A 20,809-nucleotide genomic window follows, 5' to 3' on the forward strand; every position below is an offset into this window, starting at 1 on the left:
GCGATGAACATGGGTGTGCATATGTCTGTTCTTGTCATGGCTCTCACTTCTTTAGGATATATACCTAGTAATGGAATGGCAGGGTCAAATGGTATTTTTAATTCCAACTTTTTAAGGAATCGCCATACTGCTTTCCACAGTGGTTGTACCATAAATCAGTATCTTTTAAGATACTAAAGAGCAGATCAAGCAAGCAAGCAGGCAGGTACAAATGGAGGGAAAGATATATACCACATGATTGAATACCAAGGAACTAGGAATAGAAGCCAGAAAGAGACAAGGACTTTCCCCCAGAGCCGACAGAACCTTTCTCTAGGGCCATGGCCCTGAAGTCAGACTTTTAGCTTCCTAAACTGTGAGAAAATAAATTTGTCTCTGTTAAAACCACCCACTTGTTGTGTTTCTTCTTCTTCTTCTTTTTTAATACATTTTATTGAAATATAATTTATGTACAGTGAAATACACAAAACTAAAGTGATATAAGTCAATGCATGTTTTGTTTTGCGATGTCCCCCCCACCAGTAACCAACTAAGTTTCCTTCAATTTATAAACCTTTCCTTGACTTTTTCCAATAATGAACTAATACTATATTTGTCCTTCTGTGATTGACTTATTTCACTCAGCATAATGTCCTCCAAGTTCATCCATGTTATGCAGTGTTTGGCAGATTCTACATTGTTCTTTAGTGTTGCATACTATTCCGTTGTGTGTAACCAAACCATTGTTTGGTTATCCATTCTTCTGTGGTGATATAATGTCCTTCCTTGTCTCTTATGTTGGTTTTTGTCTTAAAGTCAATTTTATCAAAAATTAATATTGCCACTCCTGCTCTTCTATGGTTGCCATTTGCTTGATGTATCTTTTTCCAACCTTTGATTTTGTCTATTTTTGTCTTTCTTTCTAAGGTGTGTCTCTTGTAGACAGCATATTGATGGGTTATGTTTTCTTATCTAGTCTGCAACTCTCCATCTCTTGAGTGGTGCATATAAAACAGTGACATTCAGTGTAATTATCGACAAGTATGAATTTGTTGCTGTCATTTTGTTACGTGCTTTTTCATGGTGTTGCTGATTTCTTTGTTCTGTATAATTTTCTGTGCTGAGCTCGTTTTATGAATCATGTTATTACTGCCTTCATTGCTATTGTTTTAGTATTTGCTAAATATTTGTGCTGGTCTTCTTTTTTATTTTGATGTGGAGGTTTACCATTTTTCTTTGAAGTTATCCTGTGATTTATAATTTACCTCTCAAGTTTAGAACAGTCCAACCTATCTTACAGTTGTCTCAACTTCCCTACCATTTAGAAGTTCTGTAACTACACAGTTTTTTCCCTCTTTTTGGTTTGTAGTTGTCCTCATTTGTCAATTGATATCCCTGGTTCCCTGTTTACAATCTTGTGGGCTTATTTACTTTGGATATTTGCATAACTGGGTTGGTTTCTGGGTTATGTCATCATGAATGTTAATGGTTGGTTCTTGTTTGCTGGTGTTGGTTCTCTGTCCAAAGGACTCCCTTTAGCATCTCTTGTAAGGTTCATCTGGTCTTAACAAATTCCCTTAATTTCTGCTTATCTGGAAATGTCCTAATTTCAACATCACATTTGAGGGACAATTTTGCTGGGTATATAATTCTTGGTTGGGAATTTTTTTCTTTCAGGATTTTATATATACTATCCCATTGTCTTCTCACCCTGCATAATTTCTGCCAAGATACCCAAGCTTAGTCTTGGTTGCCCCTTGTGGGTAACTTTTCATTTTTCCCATGCTGCTTTCAGGATTCTTTCTTTGTCTTTGGTTTTGGTGAGTTTGATGATGATATGTGTTGGTGATTTTCTTTTGGGGTCTATCCTGTTTGGGGTTCATTGGATTTCTTAAATGGTTATATTCTCATCTTTCGTCATACCAGGGAAATTTTCTTCCAACAAGTCTGCAATTTTCTTTGTGGTTTTATTTGTCTCTTCCTGTTCTGGAATTCTGATTACACCTAGGTTATTCCTTTGGATGGTATCCTACATGAACCTTGGACTTTCTTCATTTTGTTTTGATCCTTTTTTCTGATTGATTCCTTTCCAGTGACGTATTGAGGTATTTGTCTTCAATCTCACTAATTCTGTTTTCCATGGATTCAGTTCTACTCCTTTGCCCATTCAATGTGTTACCTATTTCTGAGAATTTAGTATTAACCTTCTGGATTTCATCTGTAGATTTTGTATCATTTCTAATTTTTCATTTAGTTTGTCATTTTGTTCTTGTATTGTCTTTCGAAATTGTTCTAGGCTTTTCTCTGTGTTTTCATCAATTTTGTCAGTGTTTTCCTTGATGTGTCTCTAATCTGTTGAAGGTACCTAAATACAATTCTTTTGAATTCCTTATCAGGGAGTTCCAATGCTGCTTCTTCCTCAGGGATGTGTTCTGGGTCTGTATCCTGGTCCTTTGTTTCTCTTGTTTTATCTTGCTTCTTTGTGTGGACTATGATGCTCTGTTGTCTCCAAGACATTGTGACATTTTTGTGTTTATATTTAATTGGTGATTGTATGCTGGAGTGACTTGCCCACCATTTTTTGTTTTCTTTGTTTTGTTTGAATGTTGTCTAAGTAAACAGCGTACTGTGCTTCTCTATTCGGTAGTTGGCAGCATTTATACACTCACTACCTACCTCCTTTCCTCAGCCTCCTATACGTCCCTGCTGTCCTTGGCAAATGGAGCCTATTCTTAAGTCTCTGGAATCCAAATGAAAATGCTGTCACTTTAAATATCCAAAATGGCCACTGCTTGTAATCATTCAAAATGGCTACACCCTTGGTCACTTTAAATATCCAAAATGGCTGCTGCTTGTAAACATTCCAAATGGCTGCAACCCTCAGTCACTTTAAATATCCAAAATGGCCACAGCTTGCAAACAATCAAAATGGCTACGCCCTCTGGACAACTGAAAGTCCACAGCTCAGGTTGTCTCTCTCCTTGCTGTTTCCCTTCCTACTCATAGGCCACCAGTTCAGTCATCCCTGAAGCCCCTTGGCAGACAGGGCTGATCTTTAGGTCAATTCTCAGGTCCCAATACCACTTGGAAATATTCAGGTTGTTAGTCCCATCAGAGTAGCTGACAGTCCACAGCTCTCTCCATCTCCATACTGACTGTTTTCATTCAGGTTTTTCCACTAGTTGGTGCCTAATCCACTTCTGTATCAGTATTTCTTCTTTTAGAAACTTTGTGTGTGTGTGTGTGATTTGGGTGAAATTTTACAGAGCAGATTAGTTTTCCATTCAACAGTTAATACACATTTTGTTTCATGTTACTGATCACAGTTCCCACAATGTAATAGCTCTCTTCCCACTTCCTCCCTGTGGTTACCCTTTCCCTGTATCCTTCTTACCTATGCATTTCTGCCTCCCTAACATTCTTCCTGGGCAAATGCTGCTCTTCAGATCTCCCATGGTTGATTGTTCTAAGGAGTACATCTCCGTGGTGTAGCTGTACAGCCTGTAGGCCTGTATTTGTTATTGTTATTAGGTACAGTCGAGTCATCTCTGACTCATAGTGACCCTGTGCACAGCAGAACGAAACACCACCCAATCCCGCACCAGCTCCATGATCTTTGCTGTACTTGAGCCCATTGTCACAGCCACCATGTCAATCCATCCCATTGGAGGCCTTCCCCTCTTTTGTTGACCCTCTACCTTACCAAGCATGACATCCTTCTTCAGGGAATGGTCCCTTCTGACAACATGACCAAAGTAGGTGAGACAAAGTCTGGCTATTCTCGCTTCCAAGGAGCATTTCAGCTGCACTTCCTCCAGGACAGATCTGTTAGTTCCTCTAGCAGTCTATGGTACCTTCAGCATTCTTCGCCAGCACCACAACTCAAAAGCATCAACTCTTCTTTGGTCTTCCTTATTCATCATCCAGCTCTCACATCCACATGAGGCTATTGAAAATATCATGGCTTGTGTCAGGTGCACCTTAATCCTGAAGAAGACATCACTGCTTCTCAGCACTTGAAAGAGGTCCTTTGCAGCCGACCTGCCCAGTGCTATACATCATCTAATGTCCTGACTGCTGCTTTCATTGGTGTTGATTGTAGAATCAAGCAATGTGAATTCCTTGACAACCTCAATCTTTTCTCCATTTATCGTGATGCTGCTTATAGGTCCAGTTGTGAAGATTTTTGTTTTCTTTATATTGAGATGTAATCCATACTGCAGACTGTATTCTTCAATCTTCCTCAGTAAGTGGCTCAAGCATCTTCATTTTCAGCAAGCAAAGTTGTGTTGTTAGTGTATCGCAAGTTGTTAATGATTCTTCCTCCAATCTTGATGTCATGTTCTTCTTCATATAGTCCAGTTTCTTGGATTATTTGCTCAGCATATAGATTGAATACGTATGGGGAAAGGATACAACCCTGACACACTGCCTTCCTCATTTTAAACCATGCAGTGTTTACTTGTTCTGTTCCAACGACAGCCTCCTGGTCAATGTAAAGGTTCCTCATGAGTACAATTGTTTGGGTGAGAGTTAAACCAGGGGAGTAAGTTCAACTCCATCCCCAAAGGGTGACTAGGAGCCATAATCTTGGGGATTTCACCAGTCTCTATCCAATCATTGACCCTGCGTGGTTGTTTTTTTTTGTTTTTTTTTTTAATTTTGTTCTGCATTTTTCTCCCACTCTATCCAGGATCTCCTACACAGATCCCTTTCCAGATGGTTGGCAGTGGTAGTTGGGTACCATCTAGTTCTTCTGTTCTCAGGATCATTTAGGCTCCCATGCTCCATTAGCCCCTTGGACTAATTGTTTCCATGTGTCTTTGATTTTCTTCACTCTTCTTTGTTCTGGATAAGGAGAGATCAGTATTTGCATCTTAGATGGCAGCTTGCAAACTTTTAAGACCCCAGTTGCTACTCACCAAAGTAGAATGTGGAACAATGTTTGTGTGTAGTATGTTATGCCAGTTGAGCTCAATGTCCCTAGTGACCATGGTCCTCAGTCTGCAGGCCCAGCAACTTACTCCCTCAGAGTGCTTGGTTGTGGCAAGAAGTTGTATTAACTTTGTCCCCTGTTATCTCTATAACATATATGGACATTTTTATAGCATGTACAAATATGTATGTAGGAATATCATCTACCAAACTTATATATGGTCATGGGTATATTCCTGTTCACCTGCCTATACCTGATTGTCTTGCCTGTCTACCTATGTATCCACTGGTACATTAGCGTTTGTTATTACTGATAATGTAGTATTGTGTATGTAAGTATTTACCTTTGTTGTCTGTACCTCTTATGCCCCTCTCTGTGTCTTCCTTTTCTTTAGTGATATTGTTCTGGTCACACACTTTTGTTATATTATCTTCCCTTCACCAAATTCAACACATATTTCTGCTACGGCAGCATTAGAAACTAAGAAAATGAGTGTGCTTAATCTGAGAATTCACAAAAAGGTACTTCTAAGTGTTTAGGAAAATCATCACTAGGGTATAGGGTTGCCAGGTTTATAAAGAAAATAATGTTATAGGATACTCAGTGTATCTCAAATATTGTGTAAGAAATGTTTTAGGTGCTGTTGAGAAATACACGAAAATATTATCTGTTGTTTATCTTAAATTAAAATATAACTAACTGTGCAGCCTATATTTTATCTGACAGCCCACTAGGGTGACCATATAATTTATCATCCAAACCAGGACACTTTTGAGAGTAAAATGAAGCACTATTGATGATTATACCAGTACAGTAGACAACTGGGACTGTTCAGGGAAAACTGAAAAGTATGGTTATCCTACTTATTGAGGGTTTTGAACATACTTTTATTATAATCATTCACATCTCCATATCATTAATTTATATATCTGTAAATCTTTATAAATGTAAAGTATATTTCTTTATAATTTTTATATTAAAAATTTGATTAAAGGTACTTTAATCATCTTTAAAGTAAAGATGGCCTCATTGCTAGCTTCAGCCTTGACACATGATTAAAGTTCTCTTTGTGAGTAAAATGAGGTGGCTACCACTAATACATGAAATTTTACAGTTTAAATTTTTTTAAATTCTTTATATTATTTATGTGTACTTTATCATGAGCAGTTATAACTGAAGGCAGAAACTTCCATGTATTTTCTATCTTTTATTTGGCTTGAGCCTTCTCCTTTTATCTATTTGTCTTTTTTTTTCTTAGATTTAGTAAATAACTGATTATTCATATTCTATCTAATTTTCATAATTACATAGATTTTTTATCATCTTCCTTTGTTCAACTTGTGAAAAGCTTCATTCTACAAATTCATCCACAAATATTTGTATACCTACTACATGCAATCTGCTAAGCCCTACAGTAAATGTGACATGGAATAAGACTAGGTTTCCGTCCTCAGTGAGCTTACAGTCTTTCCACAGCTTCATGTATTTTAGTTGGTCTTTTTTCTAACTTCTCTAGCTCTTATGTCTCTTTCAAAGTATAGTTATTGGCATGTCAGTAGTAGCATGTCCATAGTTTTGAATAAGAATGTATGCTTTCTGCCTTAGTCCAACATCTATCTTGTTGATGCATAGGATTTTATTCGTTTTGGCTACATTAATCAAGTATCTTCAAGAAACTTCTAGATAATTTTTCTGTATTATAATTTATACATTGGAATAATAATCTTTTAAAGTCCAGTATATTTGGACTGCCTGGAACCTTCACACAGGAAATTCTCCCAGGTACCAGTGTTCCAAATTGCTTTACCTTTTGATACTTAAAAGAATTAATGTTTGGTTTCTCTAAAGCACAAGTTTTCTTTAAAATTATTTTCCTGCTTTAATTGTTTTGAGTGTCAACATTTGTCTTATGTACTGATGTTAATTATTTAAAATCATTCTTCCTATTACTGTGTTTTCTTTTGATTATTTTGGAAAGGTAAAAAATGATTTTTACTTTATATTCAATACAGTAGAAAATTCAAATAGCATGAAAGCATAGACACTGAAAAGTCACTCCTTGTCTCCCACTCATTCTCCTTACCCAGTGTAGCCAGTGTTTTATCAGTATTTTGTATATTCTTGCAAATACTGCATTTACAGGTGATTATTTATATATTCTTTTTTCCATGCTTTACACAGATGGTAATATACCATACACACTGTTCTGCACCATGCTTTTTTTACATAGCACTATCTTGGAGATTATTTCTTATCAGTACATAAAGAGCTTTCTGATTCCTTTTTCTACAGTTGCACAGTATTTCATGTTACAAGGGTCCTATTGATCACTTTTTGATTCTTCCTATTTTATGATACATATATATTGTGTGTGTATGTATGTGTGTGTGTGTGTGTGTATATATATGTATGTATATATTTTCTATAATATACAGTGCTTAATATATAGCTTCATAATGTACCACATTTTACACATGTGCAACTCATTTGGTATAAATGTGTATGTTGTTTCTAGAAGAAGAATTCCTGGGTCAAAGGTATTTGCCTGCCTTGTATATACTTTTACTTGTTTTCTTTGGTCTAAAAATAATACATATTTGTGGTAAAAATTAAAGACATTGCAAACAGTGCCAAAAAAAAGGGGGGGGAGTAAATCCCTAGCTTTTACTCCTACTTCCTAGATGTAACATTTTCTTGTTTTATCTTTCTTGTGATTATGAATTTGGGTTTTTTTCCCTCCCTTTTGTTTTTAAATAAATGGCTATGTGGTATCCTGATTACATGTATATATCATGATTTATTTATTTAGTTCCTCATTGTTGGACATTTAAAATCACCAGATTTCTTTTTGCTGCTGCGGACAATGCTGCAGTGAAAACTTCGTTCATATCTTGTACACGATGGAAGTGTTTCTGTTGGAGAGACTCCTAGAAGCAGAATTGCTAGATCACAGAATATATGCATTTAAAATTTTGATTAATGTTACTAAAATATATCCTTGCCAACTCTAGGTATTATCAAACTTTTTAATCTTTGCCAGTTTGGTAGGAAAGAAAAGGAATCTTATTTATATTTCTTTCATTAAGGAAATTAGTCTGTAGTCATGTATGTTACAATTATTTGTTTTTAGTTTGTCATATTTTATATTGTGAATGATTTCTAAATATACATGGTTTGCCCCTAAAGAGATATCACAGGAGGGTAGGGAATAGAGGGGATGAAATAGTGGAGGATCCAGATCAGTAAGCTGCTAAATCCTCTTTGGAGAAGAAAATGACATGACAAAAATGGTATAGTGCTGTTATCTCCTTAGAGGAAAAAAATATAAATAAAAAACTATACAGCATTTAATTTGTATAAAGTGTAATAACCTTGCTACAAATATTTGTTTTATACATTTTTCCCTCCAGAAGTTTTGTCAGCTATGATTAGCGTGCTATTGGTGTATATACTTATGGGATTCCTCTTATATGAAGCTGTGCAAAGAACTATCCATATGGACTACGAAATAAATGGAGATATAATGCTCATTACTGCAGCTGTTGGAGTTGCAGTTAACATAATGTAAGCTCTTTTTTTTACATTAAATATTTTCAAGTACTGTGAACTTAGAGACTATTCAGTAATATGAAGTGATACTTTTGTATATTTTTAAATTATATAACACATTAAATTTTATAATAAATGTTGATAGGAAACTTTTGGCATTATAAATTCCTCATTAGTTGGCTCAGATATACTGGATAATGACTAATAAATAATCAGGAATTTAAGCAGGGCAAAGTGTCTTTTTTTAAAATTTATTTAACTTTAATTTTATAATACTTTCATGTTAACTAGATTTTTTCCTTAAAACTATCTATTAAAAAAAAAAAATTTGTGTTACCTATTTTATTATTTAGACCAGAGGTTAGCAAACTTTTTCTATAAAGGATCAGGTAGTAAATATTTTAGGCTTTGAGAGCCATATAGTCTCTGTAACAACTCCTCAGCTCTACTGTTAAAGCAGGAAACTAGCCACGGTTGATATGTAAACAAATGAGCAGAGCTGGAGTCCAATAAAATTTTATTTACTAAAACAGATGTTAGGCCAAATTTGGCCTAAGGGGTTGTAGTTTGCCAATCTCTGTCATAGTGACTTCCTATTGCACTTAGAGTAAAATCAACAGTCTTTTCCAAATCCTTTTTAATAAGACCCTGTGTACCTTTCCAACTCATCCCTTAGCTCTTTCACTCACTTTATTCTAGTCACAGTGAGCACATTTTTATCTTTGGGCCTTTGCCCTGCTATTCCTTCTGCCTAGAACACTGTTCTCCCACAGCTTGCCCTCTGACTTCATTCAGGTCTCTGAATGAAGGCAGGTCCTGCTGTGACCACTCTCCCATTACTCTCCATCCCTGTACTGTGCTTTACTTTTCTTACAGGCATTTGCATTACCTGGCATTAAATATATATATATGTTTGCTTATTTTTCTGCCTTCCCAACTAGAATTTAAGCTCCATGGTTGTAGGTATATGTCTGTCTTATTTACTGTTGTGACTCTACCATCTAGAACGGTGCCTGATGCATAGTAGGTGCGCAGATGTTTATTAAGTGAGTAAATAAATGAGTTGCTTGTTGCTTCATTAATGTTTGACGAGTAACAAATATTTTCAACAAAATAAAAGATAATAATGTTTTCTTTTATTTTAAACAGAATGGGGTTTCTGTTGAACCAGTCTGGCCATCGTCATTCCCATTCTCACTACACACCTTCCAATTCTCCTACCATGAGTTCCGGGCATGGACACAGCCATGGGCAGGATAGCCTGGCAGTGAGAGCTGCATTTGTACATGCCTTGGGTGATTTGGTACAGAGTGTTGGTGTTCTAATAGCTGCATACATCATACGATTCAAGGTAATATGATTGCTAATTTTTCTGCTTTAAAATATATTTGATTTCAACATTAAAACCAAAGGGGATGGTCTTTTATCAGTATACTGGATACTAATGCCTGTCCTATTTATTTTGCATTGATGCAGCCTTAATCTGGATACCAGTATAGCTCTTTTGTTAGCAGTAAACAAAGTAGTATCACTTTGTGGGTAGCTTCTCTGTAGCTGGCTTTGGTCATTCTTCTACTGGAGAATTCAATTTTGAGTGTTGTCAGTGAACTACTAGGTAGTGGAATATGCACAGAGCTATAAATCCAAAGATCTGAATTTTAGTCTTGGCTCTGCCATCATTGCTGTGTCCTTAAACAAGTCCCTTGACTCTGAATTTTAGTTCCCACCTCCCTAATATAAGATGGCTGATAAAACTTCCAGCTCTTATATTCTATGATTCTGGATAGAAGATTTAGAGAAGGAAAGTACAGGGCAGAACAGTAGAATCCACGATTGAGCTTCTCAAGATAGATCTCACAAGGAGAGGCATTTAAACAATCTAGGAGCTTTGGTGGCATAGTACCTAAGGCACTTAACTGCTAACCGGAAGGCTGGCGGTTCAAACCCACCAGCCACTCCTCAGGAGGAAGATTGGGCAATCTACTTCCATAGTGATACTGCCTTGGAAACTCAACAGTAGTGAGTTTGGTTTTTGGTTTTTAGGGAAGAGTAAAGATTTCTCAATTACAACATTCAAGATTTGAAGGTATTCTCTATTCTTGCTAAAGAAAGCAAAAGAACAGGAGACAAAGGCTGCTTTGTTTTGCTTTACAGTCTGTTTTATGTCTGTCTGTATTTGGAGTCTCTGGGTATTACAAATGGTTAAGTGCTGGGCTACTAACCAAAAGGTTGGTTTGAACCCATGCAGTAGTGCCTTGGAATAAAGTCTTGGTGATCTGCTTCCTAAAGGTCACAGCCATGAAAATCCTATGGTGCACAGTTATATTCTGACACACATAGGGTCAACATATGTCAGAATCAGCTCAGCAGCAATTGGTTTGGTATATTTGACTACGGAATTTTGATCTGTTACCTTTCAGCCAGAATACAAGATTGCTGATCCCATCTGTACATACATATTTTCATTACTTGTGGCTTTTACAACATTTCGCATCATATGGGACACAGTAGTTATAATACTAGAAGGTAAGATCTCACTAATATCCCTGTCAGGGGTTTATTACTTCCCTAAATCAGATTTGGGGGAAGGGAGCCGTCTAGGGATGGAGGCTTGTCTTTTCCTTTCTTTTTACTGATACTTATTAAGCTATAGGAACACCACCTAACATTTATATAACATGTAAGAATCAACGCATTTTCCCATCGATTATACCGTTTGATCCTTATGATAGCTAAGCAAGATAGGCAAAGTAGACATTATTATCCCCATTTACAAATAAGAAAATTGAGGTTCAGAGGGATAACATATCTTGGGCAAGGTCATACTGCTAATAAACTGGAGCTAGGACAGTAATGAAACTCTTGATTCTTAATGCAATTATGTGTAGTGATTTATTAACTCTTTAATTCCTTTATACTTGCAACTTTATTTACCACATCCTTGTCTTACTGATACTATATCTGTAAGCATGTAAGTTCTCAATAAGTTTATTATCATTGGATGCTTCTTCACCCCTCTACCTCTGGCCTAGCTAATATGTTAAATGAAGTATTCTAGTTTGATTGGCATTCCTTTTTAGTAAGAATGAATATTTTAAAGCATTTACCTTTTTTGTACATATCTTTCATTTTTAGTGGAAACTATATGTGTGTATACTTTATATTAAAGTATATTTATATTAAAGTATTAATATAAAGTGTTCATTTGAACTGAACTTGGCAAAGCCATTTGGTTTCTTTGAAGTAGAAAATATTATCAATTATGCTAATAACTGGAGCTAGGACAACAATGAAACTCTTGATTCTTAATACAGTCATATATAATTTTTTTTTCCAAGAGAAACTTATAAGTGATTTAATCTGAACTAATAGGTGTGCCAAGCCATTTGAATATAGACTATATCAAAGATGCCTTGATGAAAATAGAAGATGTTTATTCAGTGGAAGATTTAAATATCTGGTCTCTCACATCAGGAAAATATACTGCCATAGTTCACATACAGCTAAGTATGTTGCTAACGGTAAACGTGGGGCTGGGGTTGGTGGACTTCTATCTTTGGAACTAAACATCTGTGCCTATAATTAAGTAGGAAGACTTTTCTGCTAAAAGGATTTTTAAGGAAGATGTAAGGCTCTTCCAAAGGAATGTTGCAGGTCAACATTGATAGCAGAACAATCAGTTTTGATCTCTTTGAGATGAGACATTAAGAATTGTTTTTTATACTGTCAAATTAAAGACATTAAATATATTTACTGTGCTTTTTTCTATACAATAAAAACGAGACTCTTATTTCTATAAATCATTTAACAAATTGATGCTTTTTAATTTTTATCAAAATAATACATATATAAGGTTTGTAAGAAAGTACAAAAGGTCTTTTTTTTCTTTTTAATTGTGATTTGGGTGAAAGTTTACAGAGCAAATTCATTTTCCGTACAACAATTCGTACATATTTTGTTTCATGACGTTGATTGCAATCTCCATACTGTAGTAGCTCTCTTCCCACTTTCTGCCTGTGGTTATGTTTTCCCTGTGTCCTTCTTTCCTATGCATTCTTGCCCTTAGGGCTATCTCCCTGTGCAAATACTGCCCTTCTGATCTCCCATGGTTGATTGTTCTAAGGAGTGCACCTACCTAGTGTAAAAGTTCACCTTATATGCCTGTCTATTGTTTGGCTGGAAGCCAGGCCCAAAGGGTCAGTAGGGCCCATAGTCTCGGGGGTTTAACCTGTCTCTATCAGGTGATTTTGAGGTTTGTTCCACATTTTTCTCCCACTCTATCCAGGATCCCGTACACTGATACCTTTCCAAGTGGTTGATAGTGGTAGCCAGATACCATCTAGTTCTTCTGGTCTCAGGATCATGTAGGCTGCATTTCACATCAGCTAGCCCTTGGACTAATTGTTACTGTGCATCTTTGGTTTTCTTCATTCTTCTGTGCTCTGGACAAGGAGGGACCAATTGTTGCATCGTAGATGGCCCCTTGCAAGCTTTTAAGACCCCAGTTGCTACTCACCAAAGTAGGATATAGAACAGTGTTTTTGTGTAGTATGTTATGCCAGTTGGGCTCAATGTCCCCTGCAGCCATGGTCCTGAGCCCACAGACCCAACAACTTGTTCCCTCAAGGTGGTTGGCTGTGGCTAAGAAGTTACCATAACTATGCTCCCTGTTACTACTGTTGTTATATGTATGGACATTCTTACAGCACATACAAATACGAATGTGGAAATATCATCTGCCAAACTTATATATGGGTATATTCTATTCTCTTTTGCCTAGACATACCTAATCATTCAGCCTGTTCACTGCGTATCCACCTATAGATTAATGTTTGTTATTACTGATAACGCAGTATGTGTATGTGAAAGTGTTTATCTTTGTGGTCTGTACCTCTTATGCACCTCTCTGTGTCTTCTTTTTCCTTAGCATTATTGTGTTGGTCACTCGCTTTTGTTATATTGCCTTTCCCTTCACCCAAATCAATACTTGCCTCACAAAAAGTCTTTTTATGAAAATCTTCATAATTGATGGCTAGTATTCTTTGTCTAAGGAGTGAACCGGAGAAGTTGGACTAATGAGAAGCCATTTTTAAAAGTAAACTGACATACTTTTCTAACAAAAGAACAGCTTAGAGAGGGTAGAAATCAGACTAATAAAAATTTGTTCACAGTGTAGTAAGGGTTTTTTTCCTGTATACTTATTTCCTAATGTTTAACTAGATACAGTGAGTAGTAATGATGTTTTGTTTGTTTGTTTGTTTTTGCCATTGCAGTTCCTGGAAGTTCGTCTAAATGGGAGGAAGTACAGTCCAAAGTAAAACATTTATTATTGACCACATTTGGCATTTATAAATGTACTATTCAGCTTCAAAGTTATAGACATGAAATGATCAGAACTTGTGCCAATTGTCAGAGTTTAAGTCCCTAATTTCGTGTGCTCTGGGGACTACTGCCTTATTTATCCTGCAGTCACAGACTTGAGAGCAATAAATCCAAACCTAAATAACAAAATGGAATCCCTGACAGCTGTCTACATACCAAGCACTGGTATCTCAAAACAGTCATTCCAGCCTGACAGTGCTGCTAGTCTCCGCTTAGTGGTAAAATGCAACTTCACCGTGATTTTCAGATGAAGATGTTTCCAAAATGCTGTTTACAGAATGAGATGTGACTCTACAGATACCTCATAGAAGACAATCCACAACCATACTTCATTAATTATTGACAGAGTACGTCTCAAAGGAAGCATCAGGAATTCAGTATTTTCATTCAAAAATACCTTTTAAAGGCCATTTTATATCAAACCAGTGCTGGAAACTGAATTTTTTTATTATGTAATCTTAACATCCAAGGAACTCTGCTGGTGCAGTGTCTGAGGCATTTGACTGCTAAACAGGAGGTTGGCAGTTCAAACCCACCAGCCATTCTGCTCCATGGAAGGAAGATGAGGCAATTTACTTCCGTAAAGATTTACCGCCTCAGAAACCCAATGGGGGTTGCTGTGAGTCAGAATTGATTCAATGGCAGTGAGTTTGGCTTTTGGGTTTTTTTTTTAATATCCAGCTTCTAGAATTTGCTGGTCTCTTTTTTCAGAATTTTTTTGTTCCAACAGATTTCAGAAAGTACTAGTAATTCCCAGAGAGTGGAATAAGCATGTATTCCCAAGTGTTTCAGAAATGTTTTATTTCACAAATAAGTCTTAATGTTATTGTTATAGTTATGATTTATAACTGTAATATCCTTATGTGTTATAGTTACAAAGTATAACATTTTTCCAGATATTATAGGGTTTTGAATCTCAAAGTTAATGTTTTTGATTATTTGTTATCTTGTTGGAACCAAATCCTTACATATTACGATCACTGTTATTAAATTATTTAGGAAATAGTTTCCACATTATTCTGAATGGCAAAAATAAAACAAAATAGGAGTGAGGATAGGGTATGGTGTTAAGATTTATGGCTTTCTGAAACCACTTTTTTGGTTCATGGAATTATCTTTACTTTAAGAGTAGCAATAGTCTACACAATGTAACCTGTAAAATGTAAACTGCCCCTTTAAGAACTGCCTTACATTATGTACATCAGTTTTGCTTGGTACCTTAGTTCCTGCCTCCATACCGGTTAATCTGTATATGCCCTTTCAGGGTAAAACTCTGGAAGGCAAAGATTTGGTTTTAGTACCCATCTCTCACATGTAGATTAACCACATTCCTCCAAGAGAATTTCTGCTTTTTGATAATTCTGCAGTTTTCCAATAATACCATATGCAGAAATGCCCAAAGAAGTTGGGGGAGATATTACTTCCTCAATTTTTCAGTCCCCTTAATTTTAAAAAGAAGAGGGGGAGGTTGATAGTGTGTATGTTTTTTAAACCAAACTCACTGCCCTCGAGTCCATTCAACTCAAGGCAGTATCACTACAGAAGTAGATTGCCCAACCTTCCTTCCAAGGAGTGGCTGTTGGGTTTGAACTGCCAGTCTTCTGGTTAGCAGTCAAATACCTTAGGCACTACACCACTAGACTGGGATAAAGATACATTAAATCTGTGTTGTAGGCAGGCTAGGCATAAAAGTTTCCAAACTGGAGGCAACCAAATTGTTAACAGCTGTGTTAAAGAGGCACCTGTGAATACTAATACTTCATTTTACAACTCTTAGTTTTGAGATTATGTGTATTAAGAGTGCATTTTCAACAGGAACAATTTCTTGCACAAAGAATTTATATGGTTCTTTTGACTCCTCAGAGAATCAGAGTAGTATAACCACATATCAATCAAGTTATGAGTTCAAATCCTAGATATGGCCTGCAGATGACTTAAAATGTAAATGAAGAGTAGAAAACAGATTTTATTTTTCTACCAAGTATCTCACTATAAGTAAACCTAAGATAAGAAAACCTAGATTTACCTAAAAAATTGTTGAGGGTTGATCTCTCACTCTCACTGCCATCTAGTGAGATCTGACTCATAGTGATGCCTCCTTGGGTTTCCGAGGCAGTATCACTACGGAAGTAGATTGCCCAACCTTCTTTCTGAGGAGTGGCTAGTGGGTTTGAACTGCCAGCCTTCTGGTTAGCAGTCAAATGCCTTAGGCACTATGCTACCGGAGCTCCCTGAGGGTTGATAACATCTAATAAATTGAGGATGAGGATTGATAGTATCTAATAAAATCCACTGGGAGGGAAGACTGGGCAATCTACTTTCATAGAGATACCGCCTCAGAAACCCAAGGAGGGGTTGTTATGAGTCGGATTCGACTGGACGGCAGTGAGTTTTTAGTTGAGTAAAAAACCAGTAAGTGTTTATTGAATTAAATTATAATTCAACTTGATGGGATTTTTCTTTTGAATCCATTGAAAATAATAATTTGAATTTTTCCAAACTTTCAATATAAATATAGAAAGTAAGTAAGAATAAATGAGAGACATTTCAGTGGTCATCCAGGCATTTATGGACTTTGGGTATCTAGCAAGAAAAAGAAAAAGAATATTCATCATATACTATATTTTACCATACTTGAAGTTTCCCATATCTTCTGAGCTTGTTTCTTACAACTTTCTATTATCCTGCCTAGGTCTATCTGTCTTTTCATTTAGGCCTATTCTTTAAAAATTGTATGATCAAACAATCTAAAATCCATTTTTGGATTGAAAAGGATCCTTTTGTAAAATGCATAAATATTGAAAACTTTTGTAAATCTTAATTGCCATGTTCTGCTTAAAATGAAGTACACATGAAGTTCCTGTCCTTTGTTTTTGTAAGCAAGAACTACAAACTTTGTACTTGAACTTATGCTTTACGGAGTCTATGAAACTTGAAACTTGATAGATTTAACTCTCTGTAACTGAAGCACACAGAGAAGGATGTTGTCTTAGCAGGTAAGATCTTGGACCACATAACTTCTGACAAAGAATGTTTGGTCCATCCTTCAGCAGTTGAGCTACAGCTGCGCGCTACACTTCTCAACTGAGCTCTCAAAGAAGCACTCTCTCTATTGCCCTGTGGAAAGCAGTGGCTGAGTTGGATAAAGACACAGCATTCTTAATGTTGCACTGGGGAAACAGATCACAACATAAAAACTTCATAGTTCTTCAGTGAGATGCAGGCAGTCCCCAGGTTACGAACAAGATCCTTTCCTTAGTATGTCTTTTAAGTCAGAACAGGTGCAAAAGGTACTTACTTAGCCTTAATTTAGTGCAAGGAAAGGCTCAAAGTCTTTTCAATAATTTAAAAGCTGTGCATCAGAAAGTTAAGGTGATGTGATAAAGAGTTGGTTTTGAGTAGGGTTGCCAGTAAACAGGTTGTGTTTCAATATATCTGGGGTGAACCAGAGTAAACCAGTTGGTAGCCCTGAGGGGACAGTTCAATCATTTCATAGTGAGGGCAAATTTACATAACATTAAAGGGTAAGTGTAAGTTGTCCATAGTTGAAAGTTCAGTAACCAAGACTGCCTGTATTTGTAATTATTATTTGCGAACAGTTACTTGTGTTCATAAACCTGTGTTTCACAACTCTGGTCACGTGCAGCATTTTGATTTATTTTAGGAAAAGAACTTTTGCTTCATTAATGATTATGATGCCTTAGCTATATAATGTGGGAGATGTAGTTGAATAAGGCATATGTCAGAGAGCTGGGAAATACAGAACTAGAAACTGTTATAATTCCTTCATTTTCCATTTTCGATGCCTTGTGTAATGTGAAAACAAATTTTCACAATGCACAGCCTCCTGCCCCCCATCGGTATTGTTTGTCAGATCACTGGATTTCTTACTTTACTGTTTTCTTTTCAACTTTGGGTGCTTTATTTCCTGCTTTTACAAGTCTCACTGTTCTGTCTCTTGAACCCAGGTGTCCCAACTGACAGTATTTGTCTTTAATAGAATTTTCCCAGAATAGACATGGGCAAGAATAGATATACAAGCTTCCCTTTCATTTCAGTATGAAGAAAAAACATCTTTTAGACACTAGGCACCACTTAGAAATGTGTTTTCAAATGGAGAAAAACTTTTATTTTGACTTCTGATTGTTTATGATTGAGATTTCTCTGCACTCTGAACTTCATAGAATAAGAGTGATGGACAGAAATAGATGCTACACTGTGGAACCACAAGTGTAGATCATTGCTAATAATACAATACTGTTTCTGAAACAACCACTGCCAACTTTAGAGGAAATACTCATTCTGTTCTGAAACAAGCAGTTTGCTAAATTTATTTTTTATGCATTTATATTGAATTGGTTCACCATATAAGTAATTAATAAGGAAATTGAACAATGAATGAGCAAATGGTTTGCTCTCAGCTGTTAACCAAAAGGTTGGTAGTCAAACCAATTCAGCAGCTCTGCAGAAGAAAGGCCTGGCAATCTGCTTCCATGAAGATTACAGCCAAAACAAGCCTATGGAGCAGTGCTACTCTAACATGAGGTCACCACGAGTTGGTGGCCAATTGAACGACAGTGAACAACAAGAAGAAGAAGAAAGGAGTTCTTACAGAATTTATGCCCATTTGGAATAAGGTTTTAGGCAATTTTGTTGTTGACTCTACTTTGTATTTAGTAAATTTAAAGTTATAGAATGTGTGCCTATAAATAAGATTAGTTCATTATTTCCATTCGTCTTTGACCCAAGCTTAGCTTGTGAGCCAGTTGGCATTAATCACAAACAAATAGTTAACACCCTGCTAAATGTATTGAAGGGAAGCAAGTGTGATCTCTGAATAATCATATTAAGCTTAATATTTCTCTAGCCAAAATACCATTTTCAAACCCCAACTCCAGATCTGTAATGTGAATCTTGGCCAGGGCTTCCTGTATTACAGATCAGAAATCAGGGATATTGTTTGTGATGTTAGTAGAAGCATGAAAATTGGAAAAAGGAATTATGTGAGATTTCTTCAGTATTGTGGGTGTGCCAGCCAGTCATTGAATTCCTGCTTCCAAAGTGTTTACCCTGCCCTTTCTATCATATTGGAAAACCAACAAATATTTTCTGATTTTTTATAAGATTGAAAGTGCTTATGGAGACTTTTTCAGTTAAATCTGTGACAGTGTCAATTTGAACAGTGCAATTAAATATATGTTGCAATAACTGTAAAAGAAGATTAAAATGTGCTAGTACATCACCTTTGCTCCTGGGAGATAACTGTATATTTGGAAAGCTTATACTTCTCTAAAGAAATAAGCCATATCACAGGTTAACAAATTGTACATAGTTTTCCATATATCCCTTCAGAAACCAGGTATTTTGAATACGACTGATTTTAGAAAGATTTTGAGGCTGGGGTTTGTCCATGTAATTTAAGATCAAAGTATAGTATATGTATATGTACTGTATTTGCAATTTTTAAGTTGTAATATTCTGTACCTTTATTAAAGCATAGTTTTCCCATGTGGTTTATTAAAAAATGAAAAGATATGGTCCCTTAAATTACTATTCTTTTATTGATTAATAAATAGTAGGCCTCAAGGAGCCCTGGTGGCACTATGGTTAAGTGCTCAGCTGCTAACTGAAAGGTCTATGGTTCAAATCCACCAGCGGCTCCATGAGAGAAAAGATGATCTACTCCCGTAAAGATTACAGCCTATCTGTCATATTGGATCACTGTGCATCGGAATAGATTTGATAGCACACAACATTAAGCCTTAAACATTCTTCTTAAAAAGAAAAACATTGGAAAATAGATTATAAGCTGTCCAATTTTATACTGTCAAATTTTAATGACTTCTTAGATGTTTAAGAAATAAAACTTAAAAAAAATTCAGATAGGATAAAGCAAACATTAAAAGAACCTTTATCTTTAGAAATCAGTCACTTTTAATGTCCCTATAGGAGCTCTGGTGGTGTGCCTGAGACATTTGACTGCTAACCAGAAGGCTGGCAGTTCAAACCCACCAGCCACTCCTCAGAAGGATCCGACTCGTAATAGGACCCCACCTTGGGTTTCCGAGACAGTATCACTGCAGAAGTAGGTTGCCTAATCTTCCTTCCAAGGAGTGGCTAGTGGGTTTGAACCACCAGCCTTCTGGTTAGCAGTCAAATGCCTTAGGCACTATGCTACCAAATCTCCCTCTGTAGTGATACTGCCTTGGAAACCCATGGAGGGGTCACTGTGAGTCAGATTCGACTTGTTGGCAGTAAGTTTTGTTTTTGTTGTCGTCCCAGCAGACACTGGTGGTACAATGATTAAGCATTTGGCTGCTAATTAGAAGGTCGGTGGTCCAGAACCACCCAGTGGCTCCATGAGATTTGAAAGACCTGGCAATCTGGTCCCATAAAGATTACAGCCTAGAAAACCTATGGGGCAGCTCTACTCTTTCACGTAAGGTCACTAGCAGTCGAAATTGACACCACACAATAGTCCCAGCAACAAAGGCAGAAAGGAAAAACAAATGCCTTGCCAGAAAGTCAATCCGGACTCATTGCAACCCTGTAGGACAGAGGAGAACTGCCCATAGTGATTGCAATGCTGTAATCTTCATGGAAGCAGACTGCCACATTAATTCTACTCTGTCACATGGTCACGATAAGTTAAAATCGACTGGGCATTTAACAGCTCTTCTAGAGCCTACTTGAAGATTCAGCGACTGGTAAATCGAGGGTCATTGAGTCACCATACATTCTTTCCCTTCCTTGATCTTTTTTCTTTTTTTATTCCCTCTTGGGTTGGGACAGAAATACAAGAAAAGAGTAGCAAGATCTCAAGTATTACCCATACACCATGTGCTCTGTCTAAGGTTCACTAGCAAAACAATTTTCCACACAGAACACCATGATCACCAGGCTCATTTAAGAATACTGTTCAACATAGAAGTGTGTATCATTCACTTGATTTTTTAATTTTTT

The 20,809-nt window shown here is 36.5% G+C and overlaps 1 protein-coding gene across 1 annotated transcript in view; it reads left to right on the forward strand.

The window, feature by feature from the left end:
• SLC30A4 (solute carrier family 30 member 4) overlaps positions 1-13,892 on the forward strand; it is a 50,500-nt gene extending 36,608 nt beyond the window's left edge. Inside the window, exons 3-7 of the mRNA XM_007935220.2 lie at positions 8,326-8,479; positions 9,614-9,815; positions 10,885-10,990; positions 11,837-11,971; positions 13,738-13,892. Coding sequence (XP_007933411.1) covers positions 8,326-8,479; positions 9,614-9,815; positions 10,885-10,990; positions 11,837-11,971; positions 13,738-13,892 — 752 coding nt within the window. The remainder of the gene's footprint in view (positions 1-8,325; positions 8,480-9,613; positions 9,816-10,884; positions 10,991-11,836; positions 11,972-13,737) is intronic.
• The last annotated feature ends 6,917 nt before the right edge of the window (positions 13,893-20,809 follow it).

This window comes from Orycteropus afer, unplaced genomic scaffold, assembly GCF_000298275.1.
Source record: "Orycteropus afer afer isolate SDZICR_OR568_19922 unplaced genomic scaffold, OryAfe1.0 scaffold00026, whole genome shotgun sequence".
Classification (NCBI taxonomy): Eukaryota; Metazoa; Chordata; class Mammalia; order Tubulidentata; family Orycteropodidae; genus Orycteropus; species Orycteropus afer.